General features: G+C 40.4%; 2 protein-coding genes across 4 annotated transcripts in view; one reads left to right on the forward strand and one right to left on the reverse strand.

Annotated features, from left to right (window-relative positions):
- Window positions 1-11960, reverse strand: part of IQCK (IQ motif containing K) — a gene marked incomplete at both ends in the record, with an annotated part of 34150 nt that extends 22190 nt beyond the window's left edge. The window contains 6 exon segments of the mRNA XM_084216590.1: window positions 2916-2993; window positions 3107-3159; window positions 8383-8480; window positions 9827-9941; window positions 10619-10692; window positions 11936-11960. Of these exon segments, the coding sequence (XP_084072716.1) occupies window positions 2916-2993; window positions 3107-3159; window positions 8383-8480; window positions 9827-9941; window positions 10619-10692; window positions 11936-11960 (443 nt within the window).
- A 92-nt stretch (window positions 11961-12052) lies between these two features.
- Window positions 12053-20732, forward strand: KNOP1 (lysine rich nucleolar protein 1). 3 transcript variants are annotated; one of them, XM_084216301.1, is made up of 5 exons: window positions 12053-12097; window positions 13004-14369; window positions 17267-17335; window positions 17790-17867; window positions 20176-20732. In XM_084216301.1, the coding sequence occupies exons 2-5, from the start codon at window positions 13005-13007 to the stop codon at window positions 20485-20487; spliced, it is 1824 nt and encodes a 607-aa protein (XP_084072427.1). In that variant the 5' UTR covers window positions 12053-12097; window position 13004; the 3' UTR covers window positions 20488-20732. The 3 variants fall into 3 exon arrangements, with proteins under 3 accessions (XP_084072427.1, XP_084072429.1, XP_084072428.1); XM_084216302.1 differs by having other exon boundaries at window positions 12058-12078; XM_084216303.1 differs by lacking the exon at window positions 17790-17867.
- The last annotated feature ends 428 nt before the right edge of the window (window positions 20733-21160 follow it).

Genomic DNA, 21160 nt, shown 5'->3' on the forward strand with positions numbered 1-21160 from the left:
TGACAAAAGGCAACTGTGGTGCTCATTAGCATATTTATAGGATTACAAAACATTCCCAGCTCTAATTCTGTTTCTTCACTGCTTCTATCAGCCTCGAATGGAGGAGCAGGCACATCACTTTGTGTCCCAGCAAGTGCCCAACAAACGTGTGCTGGTTCTGAGCTCAAACTCCGCTTTGCTGCCCTCTGAAAGGTGCAGCTGTCCTTTAAGGCAACAGAAATGTCTGGCATGTGATATGGAGATTACCAGTCAGCACTGAAGCTGCTCCTTCTATTGCTTTTGAAACCTGCTTGGGGAATTGAAGGCTCCCAAGGGATGGAATATTTTGTCAGCCCTACTGGTAACATGCAGAACTCAGTGCAAGACAAGGTGCCTACACTAAGATGTCACAGCTATTATTACACTAAAGCTGGAAACAAATTCAAATTTTACAAGCTCCTTCACCTGCAAAAACTAGGTTTGGAAGGTACAAGGTTTGCATTTAAAATTCTGAAAACTGATGCAGCATTTAGGTCTCCTTATTAGGGAAAAGTAGGCTGCAAGATCTCATTTAGAAATGCATTGCACAGAAAGTGAAGCTCATAAAACTGTGGCTGTGACTATTCTTAAAAAAAAAAATTAAAATTGAGCTTCAAAGAAGAAACTGGAGGCACTGGAGGAGAGCCAAAAAAGTCATACTCAAGTATGGAATATATTAAAAAAGCTGGATCCCAGATAGAACAAAACCAATAGTCCTCTGGGGGTTTTTTGTTTTGTTGTTTTTTTTAAGCTTTAAGACTGCTTGGCACTGATAAACAGCTGGGATGAGGATGCTTGCCATCAAAATTTGACCAGCACTTTTTAGTATATTGTCTCTTATATATTCTTAATCCTGTTAAAAAAAATTAAACTCCTTTAAAAATAGAAATGGAAATGACAATAAAAAGCATAGAATCAATTATGTTTTAAATGTGATAGCTGGAAGGATATAACAATAAACTGTTTATGACATATCCAGGACATAATAATAAATTATCTTTTTTTATTCTTATTTAATATTGCAGCCTTTCACTTTGCTCCAATAATGTTTACTTCAGAAGCAGCATTTTTTAAATCTGTAATTTTAGGATAAGATCACCAAAAGTAGTTATTTAATAATAATTTTAATAACTATTATTTTAAGGGCCTAGTTGTTTAGAGGATTTAAGATGAAGTGTATCAACTTAAGTGGGACTCTGACACTCCAGTGTCCTTGTGGAGCCGTTATTTAGGAGCACCACCACTAACAGAAGCTATGAGTCATCCAGGCTGTGATTCCACAGTGTATTTCTCCTGTTGGCAAAGCTGACTTAAGCACTTCCTGCCACCACCTCTCTATCTTAGCAGCTCATTTGTTCTATTCACCTTGCCCTGAGCCCTTCATTTTAATCCCTTGTTTGTGCCAATACACAGGTTTGCCACTCTCCAAGGTGAAGCAGACTGCAGAAATGATCTGTTTTCAATGGCTGTACAAAACCCTCCTCACACATTTTGGCAGAGATTCCTAACTCAGAGTAGAGCCCCGATCAGAATAATCAAGCATCCTACCAAACAGACAAGTATTAGGGTGCCTACAAGCAGGGTGGGGTGAAGAACAGGAGAGATCAGGGAACATTTTGTTTAGCTTTACTTCCAAGAGAAATGTTTGTAAAACTGTGATCTTAGAGATTTTATCTTTGGTACAAACATCCATCCTCACAAACCTGCGGTACCAAAAGGGCCGTACTGGCCAAGGGCTCTTCTGTGTGCTGAAGAAAGGGGTACAACAACCAGGCTGCAGCTGATGCTCACTTCACAAAGCACCAAACCACAGCCTTACATGGGCATCTTGTTGGCAAGAACTGTGTTTGACAGAATGAGGCAGATGTGTCCCAGCAGAGGCAGGTTTGAACAGCAGCGCAAGGACAGCACGATGGCTGAAGGTACCAGAGTTGAGATGAAAGGAGTCATTCTCCAGAGGGGTCTTGTGCTGCAGAAATGTCCTACAACAGCTCTGACCACCCCTCAGGGAATCAAAGTTAACCCTTTTGACACAATTGCCAACTTATCCACAAAGACCTGTGATAAGGAGCTTTCCTATTGCTCCATTGGTGTCTCAAGGTTCCAAATGTCACACGTCAAGAATTCAAAAAAGTTTAATTTCCAATTTCCACTTACGTTGTGTAACAAAGTAAATGTATCTACAAAGATATTAGTCTCTATGTTTTCACCAATTACCAATGCAGATTCCAGTTAAGTTTTCAAATTGAAATTTTTCTTTAAAATCTGATCTCTGTTAGTTTCTTATTTCCCCACTGTGGACTAATCCTTTGCTTTTCTCACAGAGCAGCTATATTTTAAAGTAAATGCAGTCTCAAGGACTTTAGCATTTCTTTCAAAACTATTTTCTATTTGGTTCTAAGAAAATAACAAGGAATATATGATCAAGGCTGCCAAAAACAAGTGCTCATTTCTCAAAGTCATAAATGTCTGCAGAAATGCATCCTGATGCCAAGGATTGTTACAGGTATTTCGAAAGCAGCTGCTTACAGTTAGAGAAGAATTTCTTGACTATACTCTCAGAGATTTCCATGAGAGAAAGCAGCATTGAAAAAATTGTTTTACTCCTTAGTAGAAAGATGTTCATAATACTACCAGACTATTCAAATGTCCTTCATTCTACAATTAAAATGTTTAGGAATTTGAAATTAATTTATCTGTGAACAATTCTGGTATAAAATACCTTGTAAGTAACACACTGGCCAGTTAGAAACTATCACATAGTTCTTTGTTGCACACAGTAAAGGGCATTTTTGAGAGCACAACTGCAACATATTGAGGCTCTACTACTTTTTTGGGATAGCAGAGGCAAAAGAATAAAAGGAGAAAAAATTATTCTGAGTACTGCAATAACTTACTGGTCCTTTAGCCAGTCCTTAACAAAAGGAATGGAAAACAATTCTGTGAATGACTCATCTTTCCTCTTTGGATTCTTGCTAAAGAAAAAGAAAAACAACTCATATTAATTTAAATTTCAGCTACTCAATTTGCAAATTAGTGCCTTGGAATCACTGAACATACTTAGTAGCAAAAAACATGATTAACTTACTTGTATAACCACTCAGTTAGGAAATCAGTGGGAATAAATTTGGTTCTCTTTCCCTAAAGACAGAAAACAGTTTCAAATTATTTATTATTTTTGGATTGGTCAGATGTTTAAGATAAATTGACTGCTTTTTATTAAATAAAATATACAGTACATTACTCTGTCTACCCTTTATTGCTACTGCCAACAGTCAGTGGCTCAGCCAAAATTTTAGAAATTTTGTGGAATGATTTCAAGACAAACTATGAGTGAAAAAATTCTACATATATTATCTTGATGTTTGCTGCAGTATATGTGGAACAAAGATCTCTGAATGGTGCTCTAAGTGGCAATATGAAGAAATTAACAGAACTCATTCATACATGAAAATATGTTGTAAATTCCTTTCCATTTTGTTTGAAGTTCTATTATCCTACTCAAAATACTTAATTTCCTCCACAAGACAGAGGGAACATTGATTGGTTATTGGCTCCTCCTGCATGGAACCAGCTTGAGATGTTGTGAATACACACAGCAGAGTATTGTATGGCTACTCTGACCAAACCATCTGCTGGGTGGTCCAGACAGGAAGGCAAAACCAAAGGAAGGCTTTTGTCTGTCCACAGCCACAGAAACCATGGGCAATACAGGGAACCAGGTAAAAAGTTCAAAACCTGGAGCTTCTAAGCAGTACCACAGCCAGCCATTCAGAGCTTGAATTTTGATAAAGCCAGAATGGATCAGAAAATCCTTTCTTTAAAAGCATTTCCTCTGACATTCCATCTTAACAGACTGAAGGGATAAATGATACAGGTGCTCATTGTGCTTATCACAAACCCCAGTAACCATAATGTGGAGAACAGAACGTGGAGTTCTGGGTGGAATAACAGAAGAGCTTGATCAGTACCTCAGGAACCCCCCTGACACGAGATGTGCTCTGGCTGCACACAGTCACAGTGAACCCTAAAAGACATTGAGCCCTGCAGCCCTGGGGCACCAAGTGCTACATCACAACAGCAGCCATTGAGCTAAAAAAGCAAGCTGAGCTCCCATCCCAACACTTGCCCTGTCAAACAGGAGATTCAGATGTCATAATTGCTTCTTAGGAGAACAATTCACACTGGTCAAAAGCTTTTGGGAAACTGCTTAATGTCCCAAAAGAGGCTGAAGTTTTGATTAAAATGTAAGAGGTTAAGATACTACTACCACTTGCTAAGGAAAATACAATAAACATGAAAATTGAAAAATGACTTTATTCTATGCATTCTCCTCAGACGTGAACAGAGAGGCAGGAAAAAATGTTCTACATAGTGTAATTCTTTCAGTTCATGGTATATGTCATAATCTGGGGGTCAGCCACCGGTGAAGTGGAAGAGGAACATCATGTGAGGTGCTGACTGCCCAGGGAAGAGCACAGGGCAGTCACATAGCTGGGGATGACAAGTGTGAAGTTTAGTGCTGGGCTGCAGGGCAGTCCTACAGGATACCCAGTAAAGCTTTTAATTTCCTAAGAGAATCTTACTCTTGGTAGAAATACAGTCTGACACCAACAGGGGGGGAAAAAAAGAACAAAAGAAAAAAATAGAGAGCTTTAAAAAAAAAAAAGAAAGCAGAAGAACAGAAGATGAAATCATCATGAAACAATTATTAATCCTGAGCCATAGATGCCTTTATTATCTGTTTTGTGACAACCAAAGCTTTAGGGTTCAGGTAGGGCTCCATTAAGTGCTTGGCTGCAAAGAAACACAGCTCCTCATGCAATTTTCACACTTATGCTAATACCAAATGCTGTTCCAAGAAGCCCAACACCTAAACTTAAAGAGACCAATACCTTCACTGCAGAGCTTTCTATGAGTCACTTCAAATGTTAAATGGACAAATCCTGACTTGCACAGAATCTGTAAGCAAACAGCAGAGTCTGATTGTGACTGCACAGCTATTCTCAATCACAGGATAAAAATGGGTCCCATTACTTAGGGAATTGTTTCAGAGAATAAATTCTATACTTTGACAACAAAATTCTATTTAATCTAGCAGTTGTAATTTAATCTGTTTTAAGTAAATTGGTTTTCCTTTGCAATGAGAAATAATGATCAGAACAGGGTTCTCAAAACAGCCATCACAAAAGGAATCAAATTCATCTTGTTTTATCCTTGTTAGCAGAGAGGAATTCAATCAAGCTGAATATTTTTTATTTTATTTTCTTTGCCAGGAAACAGTTTATTTTGCTAGTGAATTAAATCATTAGTTGCACAGCAGTCAACATTTATAAAGGGAAAAAATTACATAAATTGACCTGCCTTTGACACATTCCTCCTATGCCGCATGAATCCGGATAAAAAACAGGAAATATCTGTACAATGTGCATTGTTAACCTGCAGATGTGTTTATAAACTGTTTATGTTCAGAATTCATTTTCCATTTTTCAGTTTAAATATGATGTGCTTGGTAATAATCATGAAAATATACTGGTGATCAGAAGAAGGCAAAATCATTAGGAAACCTTCTTCCATTCCCTTTCCCTGATCCATCATAATTTTAAATATATTTCATTACAGAGCCTGATACAGCTTCCTCCTTCTATGAGAGCTAACTAGAAAGAAAAGGCAGTTATTCTAATAAAAACATTTATACATTGTTCAGTTTAATGCTGAAAAATGAATGCATTAGTTGGTTCTCATGACAGGAAAGATTTGAGAAAATAGTCTTTCCCCTGTAGGCATTTGACAGCAGATGGGATAAAACACAGGAGAACTTATGGTAGGAAGAAAAATCAGTGAGGGAATACACTGGGCAACCTAATAGGTTTCTTTCATCTCTAATTTAAAAATGAAGCTTCTGCAGACTGTTCTCATATTTATGTCAGTTTGAAGTCTGCACAAATATCTAGCAGCTGGTGGTTTTTCTAGGCTTTAGCTTTTCAGATTTTTAGTATGCGTCACATAATGCAAGAGAGCCTATTTTAAATTAAATGTATAAATTGTTACGTTTCTTTATCACCTTTCAAAAAACATCTCTCTTACACAAATCCCTGCTTCCAGCATGAACTTTTCCCTTTCCTGACTTTCCTATGTGATTGTACAATTCTTCTTCTCCAGACATGGATGCACCTTCTCTGGTCTCTCCCTTGAATTCCCCTGTTGGCCCCAGGATGTGATTTCCTTTAACACAATTTCAATTGCTCAAAAGCTCTCCTATTTAGTTTTTCCTTCTCTTCTCATTCATCTTAATCTCCTTTCAAAACATGAAAACCTTTAGTCCTTCTCATCCAAATCCCACTCTTCATTCTCTCTCACCATTCCCTCTCTCTTCTCCTGGGCTCATTCAACATTGATTGCAGTCATTCCTCTCTTCCTTCCAGGGCTTCCTCCATTTATCTTCCACTGGTTTATTCTGTACCACTGCCCTTTACAGGCTTTAGTGACTCATGTCTAGCCAGAATTCAAACCCAGTATTCTCTTCTCATCCTTCATGATTTCAGTTAGCTTCATCACAATTCATCTTCTTCATGTCCTGTTGTCTCATGAATTCCATCAATCTTTTGAATCTTTGTTGTCCTCTTATTTTTGGAAGCTGTATTCCAATGTGTTTATAACAAGATCCTTTCACCCTGTTCCTACTTGGGGTTTGTAAGGTCTCTGCTTTTGATTCTAAAATTCAGTTCAAGTTATTTCATTAGCCATTTTAACCCAAATTAGAGCAAGTTGGGGGTCTTTTTCCTCCAAATCCATACAGAACAACACATTTCTTACCAAACTAAAGGATAACTAAAAATCACATTTATGCCAGAGAAGGAAACAGAATGTGCAAGTTCAACCACCTGGACAACAATGGAAAATAACATAAATATTCAATTATATGGCAAGCATGAAGAGCTATTGTTTTCCTAGTTATTGTTCAAAAGGAGGAAGAAATGAGGTCACAGTGGAAAACTATCACCTGACCTCAGCTTGCTTTCCTGAGCTTGGCTCAGTAGCAGAGCATCTCTCCACATAAGTGCTTTCTATAAGCTGAACTCGTTTTATCAAGTTTCTATACATTAGAAAATCATTGCTTTTAGTAGTTTTCTACAAAGCAGCACACAGACCCATACAAAATCCATTTTCAGCTCACACATTTTCTAATATAATAGAAGAAGATCTGCAAAATTTCTCAGATTAAAAATAGACACAGTAACCTTAGATTTGTTCTGAGTTTGAAATGGAAATATTTCTAAGAATTTCAATGTTTTTAAAATATCTTTGTATTTAAGTTTATTTTCAGAAATAGCTAACATCTATCAAAGCCTGTATTTTAGACCATTTGTAGGACATGCCTTTCTCCTAAAGGTTACATGCTTCCAAAAAAACCCCAAAAAGAATCAATATAGATCTTATTAAAAGTGTGATGAATAATATATATGCTCAATTTTTTCTTGGCTGTAATGTAAATGTGATGGCAGGAATGACAGATGTCATTAAAATGAACCATTTTCCTATTTCACCTGTATTCATCACAGCTAATAGATACACATACACACCTGTAAATCCATCAGTTTATAGACACACAGAAATTTTGTGAAGACTGAGAAAAACAGCAGAAATGATGGGAATGATGATCTAAGCTATCCCAAAAGCTTCCATCCCAGTACCTAAGCTATTGCTGGGGCTCTGCTAGGCTGCAGTGATACAATGAGAAATGTATTTATGCTTTATTTGGCACCAGTCCTAGTGGGGTTTTAAGCATTCCCTAGAGACAATGAGGAATGTCTCTCTAGACATACACTGAAAACAAATTTATAAAAACACATGTGGCAAACAATTATTTTTAAATCTGCATTTTTATAAGCTCATTCATATACCCTGTCTTCCAGTTAAATGGAATTTACAGAGAAAAACAAGCGAAAATAGAAGATTTATCTCTATTACAATGCCAGACCAGCAAAAATAATTGAGTCACAAAGTAAAATTTAAGTTCTGTACATCACCCTCAAATGAGTGAAATGTATTAATCTGAAAGGAAGCCTATTCCTCTAAAACACAACACTATTTAGGCTAGATACAATTGGATATTTAAGGAGGATTTGTAGAGAGCTAGAGATTGTCATAATGATCAAGTTCATGTAGAATATAATCTGTTCTGAATTACTGGAGAAAATAACATTTAAAACCATATCCAAAAAAAAAAAAAAAACCCTGATATGTTATATCATATTATTATGGATGGTTTTCTTGCAAAAGACCAAATTTAAAAAATACTGCCTGTGAAATAAAAGGCTGTAACTTCCTGCTAGTGATTTGAAATGAAAACTACAAACTAACCTCTAAACACTTCTCCTTCTCTATTTCATACAGAAGTGCAGCCAGTCCTGGTAAGAGCACTGGGAAGATGTAAAACTCCAAGAATTCTCGAGGAGAACCTGAGCAAAACAGGACAGCCTTCATTTACAGCTAAGCACTTGGATTTCACAAAAACACCACCATGAGCTATCCTGAAGTCAGTACCAGTCACTTTGTCAATACCATCACAGCTGGGACAAAGCAGATTCATTCCCTTCACATGCAGCCCCTGGTCTGTCTTCACTTCTCAACAAACGCAACTCAAACTTGGGTAAATTTCAAACGAAATGTGCACCAACACTGCAAACTCAGTGTGCCTCAGAGATGTCAGATTCAGTTTTAAGTGAAGAAACTCAGACACCAGAAGTAGTTTAGTCAGAGAAGTGAAAAGCTCTGTGAATTAATCTACCCTGACAGGAAGAAATTAGCCTGTGCTGAACTCAGAGCTGCTGCAGTTAGACCACTTTGGTATCTCATGCCCTTTACAATCTGCATTAGCAGAGTTAGTCATAAAACTGAATTTCTAGACAGAGGAAAAACCAAAGGTTATATTTTAGTGGTGCTGTGATTTCTTTGTCATAACTGCTTCATACTTGGCAGTTCCTTCAGAGAATTTAACATGACTCCATGTACCCAACCTTTCCCCTCTCAGAGGGCTGTCTGGGCTGGCACCTCTCCCCATTCAGGCAGTGCTCAGGTTTTGGTGTGATCAGCAAAGATTAAATCATACAAATGTTCTCTTCTGGCAACACAGCTGAAACACTGCATTTATTCTCAGCTTTATACCTTTAATTGGTTCATATACTGCCAGAAAATGCTCAAAATTGGGAGGACACTATTTATATAAAAGGGTAACACTGCTTCTGACTTGCACCAGGAATTCCTAATGAGCAAGAATTAATGGAAGAGAAGACAAAATGAAAGGCTAAAATTCATAATAAAAGCACACTGCTGCTTGGGAAATTTATTATAAAGTATAGGAATTGATAAAAGTGGAAGAACAAAACTTCAGAGCTGCTTCCATTCTCATCGGTAATCAGATGGGAAAAGACAGTATTTTGACAGCAGTTTTCAAATTCAATTGTCTACTTAGTCTATTGATCCTAGTTTTGCATTATTAAATCAGAGGAAGAAATGCCTGCCATTTCTGATTTAAGTGCCTAAATAAAAAGTCACTTATTCAGAAGAGCACAGACCTACCTTAGCTGGTCAAAGCTATTGGTTTGTAATGCATAATTTGATATTTCTTCCATTGACCAAGTGGCCAAGCTGGCTCCCTGATTTCAGACCAGAGGCCAAACCATTCCAATTCCACACAAGAAAAGGTGGTGGTGCTCTTAACACTCTAATTAAATAAATTAAAAATCCTTGCCATATGCAAGAGAAATATCCACAGCAGGGTTTAAGATAACATACTGCTACTTACATGTTTTTGGATCAGGGGGCTCTCCAGGGGGAGTTTCCCCAAGTACAGGTAGCACATATTGGTCTGCAGGGGCAGAAAAAAGTTCTTCCACAGGAATTTCTACTTCCAAAGGCACCTGCTGAAAAGAAATGTATCTACTCCAAATACCCCAACAGACTAGACAAAAACATAGAAACCAATTAAACAGAAAAACAATTATATGGTCAGTTAAAAAGTATGGAATTACAATTTCTAATTCAAATATTGTACTATTTATGTATTTTCTGAATATTTGAAAATATAATCATTACACTTAAATAATAATATACTTAAGTAATAATACAAATAACTACATTTTTAAAACTTCTGCAGTTTCCAGCACAGTAAAATCATCCAAACCTAACAGAAGGTACATGACTCCCTTTTACAGAATATGGTGAGATACCACAATTTTAAAAAGATTTTATCCATTGTAAGAAATAGTTATTATTTGGAAACTAATACTGGTAGCATTTTCTGAATAAGTATTTTCCACTGATAAGCTTAAATATCTCTTTCACATTGTTCAGAATTCCTGACATTCACCTTTTAAAGAAAATAAACTTTTCTTGTTAGCATTACCCAAGTTGCTTTAAATACCAGCAATTTCTTGGAATACTCCATTTGTTGGTTCAAATAAGCTGTTTGAAAAATAATCGTTTTGTTTTCATTTTATGAATGACTCTACCCTGTGGGTAGCTAATTTTCACATTTAGTTGTTTAAAATATTTTCAGTCCATCTCTATGCAGATTTTTTACTTGAACTGTACTCACTGATTCTTGTTTTGATTCTGGATCTTCTTTTGATTGAGGAACATCTGAAAATTGAGGCTGTTCCTCTTCATGCTCTAAAAGTTTTTAAAAAAGTACAATATTTACCAGGAGACCCTAAAAATATATTTATTTTCCTCCTGAATCAACATTATTTTAAAGGTATTTATTTAGGTTTGAAAAAACAAAAGTTAGTATGCAATAAATATTTGCATAACATGAAATCTAACATTTTAAAATAAGCAAGAACTTCAGACACTTTTGTCATGTCCTCTCTTGAGCTTTAAGTCAAGTGCAAGGTTCTCACTGACAAAAGAACCCTTTATTGGGAAAAAGGTACCAAAATAGTAATTCAAAATATTTCGACATAAGTAGAATACATATGCTTGCACTGAACTAACCATTGTTTTTACTAGTGGACAATACTTTTCTAGTAGACAATCCACTTTTCATAGTGGATTCCTCTATAAGCAATTCAATCCCGCAGGCATTGTTAAATATTGCTGCCTCCACAATAAAATAAAATTAAAAAAAAAAAAAAAAAAAGAAAAAAAAAGAAAAAACCCAAAGAACTAAAAGCTGTACATGACCCTCAAGGATAGTGAGTGACTGAGGCTGAGAAAAAGGAAGGAGCAGGAGAAGGAGCCCGATGTGAGAGCCCGCCCGGGCCCGCACACAGCGCGGGGCCCTGAGCCCGGCCCGGCCGGTTCAGCTCCATCCTCGCAGCCGGGTTAATGGCACCACCGAATCCACCGGTGCTGCGGGTGTTGGCTTGGCATCATCAGCCTCTCCTAGCCGAAAATGGCCATTTTAATGCAAAATGCCTACTGCGGGCATCATGAAGTACTGAAGGAAGAGAACACACGTTCTGGTCCCCCGGTTTGGCAATCTCGGTGCTCTCAGACCCTGGGAGGATCCCAGGGCTTTGCTTTGGTACGGTAACGTTTTACCAGCACGGACACATTGGCCTCTCCGCTTTCCCGAGGCAATCCCAGCCCGGCACAGGATAACCCTCACAGCACCAGGGCACGCACTGAACGCGCTGTGTTCAGGCCGGCTGCAGCGCAAACACACCACGGCGGTCTGTCAGCAGGTTATGGCAGTAAAAACAGCACACGGCCACTGGCAGAGCCGCTCGGGGCCGGGGTGCCCGTGGGGATCAGGGCGGCTGTGGGCGCTCTGTGGGGCGGGCACAGCACCGCGCCCGGCGAGAGGAGCGGGCGGGCCCAGGCCGGAGCAGGGCCGGCCTGCAGGGCCCCGAAAGGCGGCGCGGAGCCCTGCCCGGGGGGCTCGGAGCGGAGCCGGGCTCGGAGCTCCCACCTGCGCCGTGCCCGCCCTCCGCCATGGCCGCGTCCCAATCGTTACCGCGGCAACGGCTCCGGCAGCGCCCGCGCGGGGCCGGGCGGGGCGGGCACGGCGCGATCGCTTCCGGGGCGGCGGCGGCGCTGCACGTGGCGCGGGAGGTGAGCGCCGCACGGCCCGGTACGGCACGGCCCGGCACAGGGACCGGCATGGCCCGGCACGGCATGGGGACAGGCACAGGGCACGGCATGGCCCGGCCGGCACGGGGACAGGCGCAGGGTGCGGCATGGCCCGGCCGGCACAGGGACGGGCACAGGGACTGGCACGGCACGGCCCGGCCCGCACGGGATGCGAGGGCGGCGGGGCCGTGCCGGGGCGCGGAGCGGGCGGGACTCGGGCTGACACCCCCTGTCCCCCGGGTGCAGCCGGCGGGTGGGCCCGGACACACGGCGGGAGGGGCCGCGCTGCGCTCGGGGCTCTGTCCGCGCCCTGACAGCGTGCTCGGTGGTGTCATTGAGGTTCTCAGTGAGTGGGTGCTGAAGGGTGCTCTGATGTAAGCAGTTCCTTGGCGTAAGTGTCCTGAGAAAAGAAACACAGAGCAAGGATAAGAAAGCACCGATAGAAGCAAGTTGAGGGTGATAATTCAGGTGCCTTGGAAGGGTCTCGTGATGCTGAGTGGGCAGTAAAGCAGTGTGAAGTTCAGTGTGAAGTGAAAAGTCACAGGTATCTGGAAAACTAAGTGTATTTCTATATACACGCTGATGTGTTTTGCTGTTTAGAAAGGATGTTTGGAAGGTAGGCGTTTCTGTGAAAACGTTATGCTCTGCTGCTGTGAAACAGACAAATAGAACCTTATAAACCAAGACAAAGTACGCTAAACAACATGATAAAAAGAATCACCCCAGTAAACAGTCTTTTCTATATGTCAAGATGTTCTGGCTCCCCATCATGGAAAGCAGACTGAAATTAGAGTGTCAGGGACAATGGGGGATCAGGAATGGTTTCAGAATAAAGGAAGACCAAGTAGATCAGGACTTGCATAATCTCTTTGAAGCAGTTCACTAACATCTTCATGTCCTTTTTTAGAATGATAATAAAGAAAAAGAGAAAAGACATTCATGAAGAACCTGTACAGAAGAAGAAAAAGGTGAAGACTATCATTAAAATTGATAAAGATGTTAAAACTGTCATTAAAACTGAGGACATTGGCCATCTCAAGGAAAAAACAGAGAGCAGGAAAAAGGAAAATTTAAAAGATGAGTGCTTACACAAATTGCAACCAAAGAATAATAAGAAAAACAAGAAGAAGAAAGTTGGCTCTGACTTACTCAGAGAAGATCATTTAGAAAGCTTTGTGAGTAGAAAAGGTTATCTGGATTTACAGCTTCAAGAGGAATCAGAGGAACAAATTAAAATATTCAAAAAGAAGAAAAAAAAAGTCCATTGTCGTCTCTCCTTGGAGAATAATGAGAGTAGTGATGTGGAGCTTTCAAATCATTGCCCAGATGGCACTAAGAAAAATGAATTATCTGTTAAAAAAAAGAGGAAGAATACTGCTTTGGATTTGGAATTGGATGGTGAGATAACAAAGAAAAAAAAGAAGAAATGCAGTTTTTCATTAGAGGACACCCAGGACAGTGGAGAAAGGCAATCTACAAAAGTCTGTAAAAACACCCACAAACACACTTCACAAAAAGCAGTTTTTATGGGTGAGGACTATGACACAGGTAATGCCCAGAATGGTGGGAAGAGTTGTGTAAGAAAGAAGAAGAATAAAAAGAAAGCTGAGTCTGACTGCTTTTTACCACAGGCAGATAATGGGGACAGCATGCATCAAACTCCTGGCAGCCCCACCGCATCAGGTGACTTCAGAAAAAGGAAGAAACGTAATTCCTGGGAATTTACATGGACAAGCAGAGAGGAAGAGGACAAAATTAAGAACTTTGGGTGTATCAAAGAGAGGAAGAAGAAGAAAAAGAAAGCTGTTTCTTCCTCCACCTGCAAAGATAGGCTAGACTGCAGTCACAGCATTCCTGATAAGCATCTCCCAGCACAGCAGGAAGTTGAGCTTGAGGAAGAAGAGCTGTCTGGAAGGAAACACAGGAAGAATTTCAAGTATAATACTGAAGTCAGTAAGAAGAAAAAGAAGAAGATGAAGAAAAAGGAGGAGGAAACAACACAATCAGAAGTTTCTTTAAACAATGACAGTGCTTCTAAAAGCCAAAAAATACTACTGGAAAGCAATAAGAAGAACAAAGAGAGTGAAATGGAGCGAGCTCAGTGTGTTACAGGGGACCCTGTAGATGGGGCATTATGCAATAGTAATCCCGTGCTGTGTGACAGGAAAAGGAAAGAAAAGAAAAAAGTACCACCACAGGACTTGGCTGAAGAGCCAGCTTCAGAAGCAGATGCAAAAAAGATCAAGACAGAACCAGCATGGAATGAGTCAGTGGTGAGTTGTGGAGGGGAGGGCAGCTTTGCACCCTCCTGCTAAGGAGCTGAAAGCCTTTGGGGCAGTTCCCTGCTCTGCAGGCTGCTCTGCCTGTTGGTGACATTGAGGTCACTGAGGGTCCCCCCTGGGTGTGGGGAAGCAGGATCAGCTGATCTGTTCCAGCATGCCACAGCTCACAGGACATCCTGAGCTGGGAGGGACCCACTGGGATCAGCAAGCCCAGCTCCTAAAGGAAGGGCTCAAACCCCAGCTGAGCTGATCCTGTGACTGCTGCCTGCTGCTGAAACATCACACGGGGTTTCCGTTGTGAAAATGTAAATATTGCAGCTAGCAGCAAGTGTTGGCCCCAGAATAGAGTGGGTTTTACAGTCATAAGTGCTCAGTTGCTCTTAGCAAGGTGGCAGCACTCCATGAAGCAGGAGCTGAATGCCATGTCATTTACCCTGAGCAGGTGTAACCCTGGCAGCAGGAGTCCATCTGATTGTTTGTTAGACTTTCCTCAAGCTTTGCTGCTGTCACTGCTGGAATTATGTAATGGTAGGAACAAAGGGGAAAGTTAGACAAAAGCTGTTGACTAATTCCAACAAAACTTCAGAGAAAATCTAGGAATGCTAAGTGTAGACTGGGCCAAGAGCATTGAAATATAAATTCTGATAGAAAGACATTAAAGACCTAAACAGGCAGTTCTAATTAAAACAATAAATCTATGCAAGAAAATAAATAGATGTAAGAACTGTGTAAATTGTAACTGGGGATAACTGGGATTGTATCCTGACTGACTGGTAAAGGAAATCCCATCCCAGAGTCTTGCAGTACTTTATCTGATCAAAGTTATATTTTAAAGCTAAGGGTGCCAAAAGTTACTACCTACATGCCCAACTTCTGTTGTTATCATTGGGAATTAAGCTGTGAGATGCTCAGAAAATCAAGAGCTATCTAGCTGTATTTGTAGCTGCTTAAACTTGACTTTGAAAATGGCACATTGCAAGTTACTAGGAGGGTGTTTTTACTCCTGTAGGTTATGGAAAGCTGCACTCCAGTTGCTTTCTATCAAGAATTTTGGATGCTTGGCTTATTTAAATGTCAAGCACTAGTTAAGAAGGTATCACTGAAGATTTTTGCAAGTTAAGGGTAGAGCAGACCATAATGTGAGCTGCTTCTCAAGCTCACTTCATGGTGTGCTTTGCTTTGTCATGCACTCAGATGCAGTTTCCTCAAGTTTTGTGGAAACCTGGCGGCTGCCAGGTGTCTAGTGCAAATAATTAAATTTAGATTCATGTGGAGACCCAGGAACAGGCTTTTTTCACAGTGGTTTGTGAGGGGAGTGTGTGTGCTTATCAGTCGTGAGGTGAGCAGATGTTTGGGGCTTTCAAGCTGGATTTCTCCTTTTGACCTTTCAAAAGGACAGGGTGGTTTTATTGCTGGATATATTTTCTAATTAAATTGGCATTGCTTTTTTGAGATTGTTGGACATTATTTGGATTTTGCAGCTGCTTACATTGTGTAGAGGCAAGATAAGCCCTACAATGACATGTAAACTTTCATGACCAGTTAACATGGAAACCACAAAAAATACTTTGCAAACTATTGAGGAGAAGGGAGTAGTGTGATGCATGTTTTGTTCCTCTTTCCCATAGGCAGCTCCTTTAATAATATAAAAACTACTCAAAAGAAAATCTGAAGATTGAGAGGTCTGGGTTAATCAGTTCTAGCAAGTTCTAGTTCCTGCCAGGCCCAAAGACACTGTAATAATAATAATTATGTGGCTGATAATGTGGTCATGCATTTAACTGTGCCACAGTCCTGAAATGTTTTCATTGACAGCATGTCACGCGAGGCTCTGCATGCCTTAAAAATCCTCTGTTGGGCTTGCCCTGCAAGTAAAAGAGCAGGTTTTAAAGACCATGTGGAATGATACCCACTTCATATCAGTGCTTGGTGTTTTTCTGTGGGATGCCATTGCAGTCAGCTGGGGCAGTGAGGAGGATGAGCACTCAGTTTACTGCTTTGATGTTGTTTGCCAGCAGACAGCATAACCCCACCACATGTGAATGTGCTCCTTTTCCATGAAGTTGGAGGCAGCTTGGCACACCTCCATGGGGTAGTTTTTTCCACTCAGTAGCCCTCAGCAGGTCAGCACAGAGCAGGGATGGGGATGCTCCCTCCTTGCAGCTAAAAAGAAAAAAATATGCTGCAGTTGTTTGCAGAGTCCTGTCAGGACAGTTCACCTGCTTGTTTTAATAGATCTGAAAAGACAGTACCAGGCCATCTAGAAGTAAATTGGGGGTTGGTTTTGGGTTCTTCTTTTCTTCCAAGAGCACGAGCTCTCCTTCCTGCAGACAGTGTTCTCCCATTTTTAGTAGTGCAGGTACTTGTGTGTGTGTGTGAAAGCAGTGTATATCAGGTAGCTTTGGAAAATGAGGTAAATCATTGATAGCTTTTAATAGAACTAAAGCCTCAAAAAAGTAACAGCAGGTTCTGCTGACAGAAGTATGTTACAAATCTTTTCCTTGTCGTTTCCCTGGCTGTTTCATGCTTGGTTTATTATGTTAGCTGTATCAATAGATCTTCCCTTTGGCCACTTTCTCCAGGCTGGTCTAAAGCTTATGGCTCTCATTTACCACTATCCTGGACTTAGTACTTACCCTGTTTACCATTAATGTGTAAATCTAAAAATCATTTATCTTGATTAAAAGAAAAAAATCTCTGTGAGGTTTTTCCATAGGAATACACAGATTTATTTGGCATTTTCATCTTGGACCTGACTATTTCTTCCTGCCCCTGAATAGTACCACTGATTGCTTACTTTTTAACTACTTTTGTGGTGAGAGCTGTGTAAATTCTAATTAATCAGAATGGATAAAAATAATCATACAAGCTTTTTTCCTGTTTTACAGGAACATCTAGATGGTGTAATTATTGTGAAGGAAAAGAAAGGAAACTGTGATGAAATTAACATAGACAAGGTAGGCTTTGTCCTAACTGGGTAAGATCCAGCATTTAACATCTGCATAGGAATTGATACAAAAAACTGCTTTGTTGCTTATCTATGCCTAGATTTCCCTAAATAAAGCTCTGCTTGAAATGTGCTTTACATGTGGGTTAAGTCCAAAATGTACAGTCAATGTCAGAACTAATTAACTTACTAAGTTAAAGACACATTTCTTTGCCTCTCATCAATACAGGCAGTTAGAAAATTAGACTTGATACAGCAAGCCAACTCATTTAACAGACACTAAAAAATTACAGTTCTCATGTTGAGTGTGTGAAAGGATCCCATGCACCTTTTAATTTTCCTTGCAAAATTCTGAAGATAACTAATTATTCTGTTTTTCTCTTACTATTTCATTATGAATTAACTGTCATTTAACACACTGGACACAGAGTCTTATGCTGCATGTGTAATTTTCTGCACACTAGGTGAGGCGGCAGGCCCTGCAAGAAGAAATTGACAGAGAATCTGGCAAAACCAAGGCTTTCAGTTCCAAAGTGGGACAGGTGATGTATGAGTTTAGACCTCAACCTGATGGAAATACTGTGTTCCAGGGCAGGTTCCTGTAAAAACCACTGTGCTCCTTTTGTATGTGGCTCATGTACAGCAGTGTTCCTTCTGACTGCAGATTTCAGGTCATGCTATAGAACAGCCTGGTACAGTGCCAAGAGTCTGAGAGCTGAGCACTGAACTCCTTGGCATTGCACAGTGCTCCAATTCCCATCTGCACTCCTCAAAAGCAACATTTTCTCTGGTTCCACTGGAGCATGAGCCATCAAACATTGCTACAGAAGCATTTTCTGCTTACTGTGAGATACATTTTTGGGCTGTGGATGCAGCAGTCACTGAAGTGTATCTGATTTCATACCTGCAAGACTTTGCACACATTCAGCAACAGGACACCCATGGAAAGGTACAGGGGGTGGCAGCTGTTAACACACGTGTGTGATGTTCAGAGTCAGTCCTCTCATGGCTTCTGCATCTTCCTCCACCTCTTTGGAAGATGATTGCTGATTCTTTGCTTTTGCATTCTACACAGCCTGGCTCCTGACACATTCACAGTAAGGTCGTGGAAGCTTGCTGCAGTATTTAGCCAGGGCTAAGAAGATTGAGGTGGAGAGAAAGCTTTGCTGGTAATTCAGGCTTCTGTTGTTTTGCAGGACTGCCAGAATGCCTAGAAGGCTGGAATATGCCTCAAGCAAATGCCAGAAACAACTCCTGTAGATCTAACATAGTGGGAAGGAGTCTCACAGCTCTGGAACTACAACTAATAGTCTCTGGAGTCATTGAGAAAAATGACATCCTTGGCAGGAGATCTCAGTTCTTTGGCACTGATCTGTTTCTGTTTAGTAGTATGCAGAAGAATAGAAGCTGTGAAAACTAATTCATCAGCTGCACAAAGTGAGCTGGAAATGCTTCAGCAGAAGCTGTGTGTAGTGCCTGCCAGCAGCTCACTTAAAACCAGAGTTTTGACAAGCCATAATTATATTTGCATCAGTGCAGATGTCTCCCATTGCAAAGGGAGCACTTACATTTATTTATCTGTGTCTTGTGTGTATCTGGATGTGTGCATGTATCTGTGTCACAGACTGGGCTTGTGCAGCAACTTGGAAGGTCAAAAGGCTGAAATATTATGGGTAGCTTTCTTTCATGCCAGGTATTCTGGCCTGTGATAGTGAATGATACTCCAGCCTTGCTTTTTTTTTTACCTTCAACCCCTGCTGTAGCTTTCCTGCAGTTGTGTAGCATGCTGTGTGTCATGTTGGCTGTCTGCTGGAGAATGACTGTTTCATGCAAGCTGCAACTGTTCTGTTGGAAGGATTTCAGGCTGACATAAGCATACCACTGAATTCACATTTTTTTCCTTTGATGTAGGCAGTTTAGTCTGTTTAATTAATAATCATACATTCTGCCATTTAGTGTCATGAAAAAATTCTGAGTAAATCCCTCCAAAAATATTTATAAGTGACTGCATAGCTATAGCTCAGGAGTCAAATACACACTTGAATAATGAAGCTTGTTCTTAGGTAAGCCAGAAGTTCATGAACTCTGTAAATCCTGGGGTATCTGGGGTTTTCCACAAACAGCTGAAATCTCATTTTAGCTGGATATTGCCTCCTCAGAAAGGGGCCAGAATCTGCAGACAGGAGAAAAATCCTGGAGGGGTGAAGTAGTTCAGAGAGGGCAGTTAAATGCAAATACAGTAAATGCAAAGAACACAGCAACCTGCAAGGGAGGGGAGGCTTTAGGAAAACTAGACTTGGTCCTGTTGGATAGGGGAGGCCCTCTGGTTGTGCTCCCTTGCAATATTAATTGTAATTAGTGGGTTGAGAATGCAAATATTACTTAAAGCTTATAAGCCAGATTGAACAGTGTCCACAAGCAACAAAACAGTGCTGAAAACAGCAGCTCCCTAACTAGGCAGTGGGAGGATGAAAAGATAACCCTACAAAGTGACAGTGAAAGAGGATTAAGTCTGACAGTTTTCTTAGAATAAGAGATGCTGTCTGGCTCTTGGAGCTGGGTAAAGAGAGAGCAGAAAGCCAAGATTGCTAAGGACAGAGGGAAAGGAGCTTCTCAAAGGGCATTAACCCCTGGCTCCAGGTGAAATGGCTGAAATGCTGATGAGGTGCACTCGGGCAGAGTCAGGCCAGTCTGCTCCCACATCCCTGCAGAGGCACTGCCCATGGAATAACAGCTCCCAGCTCTGTGCCCCTGTCAGCCTTCTGTGTTCTGTTCTCTCACACAGCCAGAAATTCTCTCCTTGGTCTTGGTATTTCTTAATTTTAGTCTTAACTTTGTTTTGTCTCACAGGATATGAACCTTGGACAGTGGAGCACAGCTACTTTTAAAAATTCTGAGGAACAAAAGAAGTTTTTTAGACTGTTGGGTGGTTTTAAGAAAGGTTCTGTGCCTATTCCAAGTCCCTCAGCAACTACAAACAAACCAAACATGGCTCTGAACCAGGAAGGGGAGGAGAAGTTACAGCAGGCTCTGAAGATGGAGTTTGATAAAGCAATGAACTTGAAGCAACACAGAGGAATTGGTCTTGGATTTCAGCCTAATGCCAACAAAAAAACATACATAGACAAATATGCATCTAGATCTATAAAATTTGAAGATTAAAACTCAGAAGAGTGAAGAGAGTGAAAAGAGAGTGAAATTTCTTTTTGCCTTCTACATCTTTTTACTTGAAATAAAATATCAAAATGCTGAAGAAATTTCATTTATGAAGTACTTGAAGTACAAGTTTTCATCTGCATATACCAGTGGAGCTGGGTCCTCATTTCATCCAAACAGTAAGTTTTTGAAACTGTTACTATGTTCTGCAAGCCAAGAGACAGCCTCCTTCAAAGACTGAAGATGTGTGCCATGCCTGCAATTAGTTGAAATTCAATAATTTCTTTTTAATTGCTAATTTAATAAACTTACTTTTATCTATATCATAAGTGGCTCAAAAGGATTTTATTGTTCTCAGTGGTATAAAATGATGGTGCTTTACTTTGAACACACACTAGTGGTGTGCCCTCAAATTTGATGAGGGCAGGCTTTTAACTCAGAAAGTAATTCTTAAAAATCTAACATCTTCCTTACAATAACAGATAGCATTGAATATTCTCTATATTGGAACTATGCTCTGGCAGTTGGATTTTCCATCAGCAGCTGTTACCTAAAAATGGAAGTATAAGCATTTTGGAGAGTAGCACCAACAGAACTACTACATTTCTTTATCTTTTAAGACAGCTTCACTTTTCCACAATGGTTTTCTGCAGTGGACTGCTCTACCTGAAAGCATCTG

Source organism: Fringilla coelebs (assembly GCF_963513975.1).
Source record: "Fringilla coelebs genome assembly, chromosome: 16".
Classification (NCBI taxonomy): domain Eukaryota; kingdom Metazoa; phylum Chordata; class Aves; order Passeriformes; family Fringillidae; genus Fringilla; species Fringilla coelebs.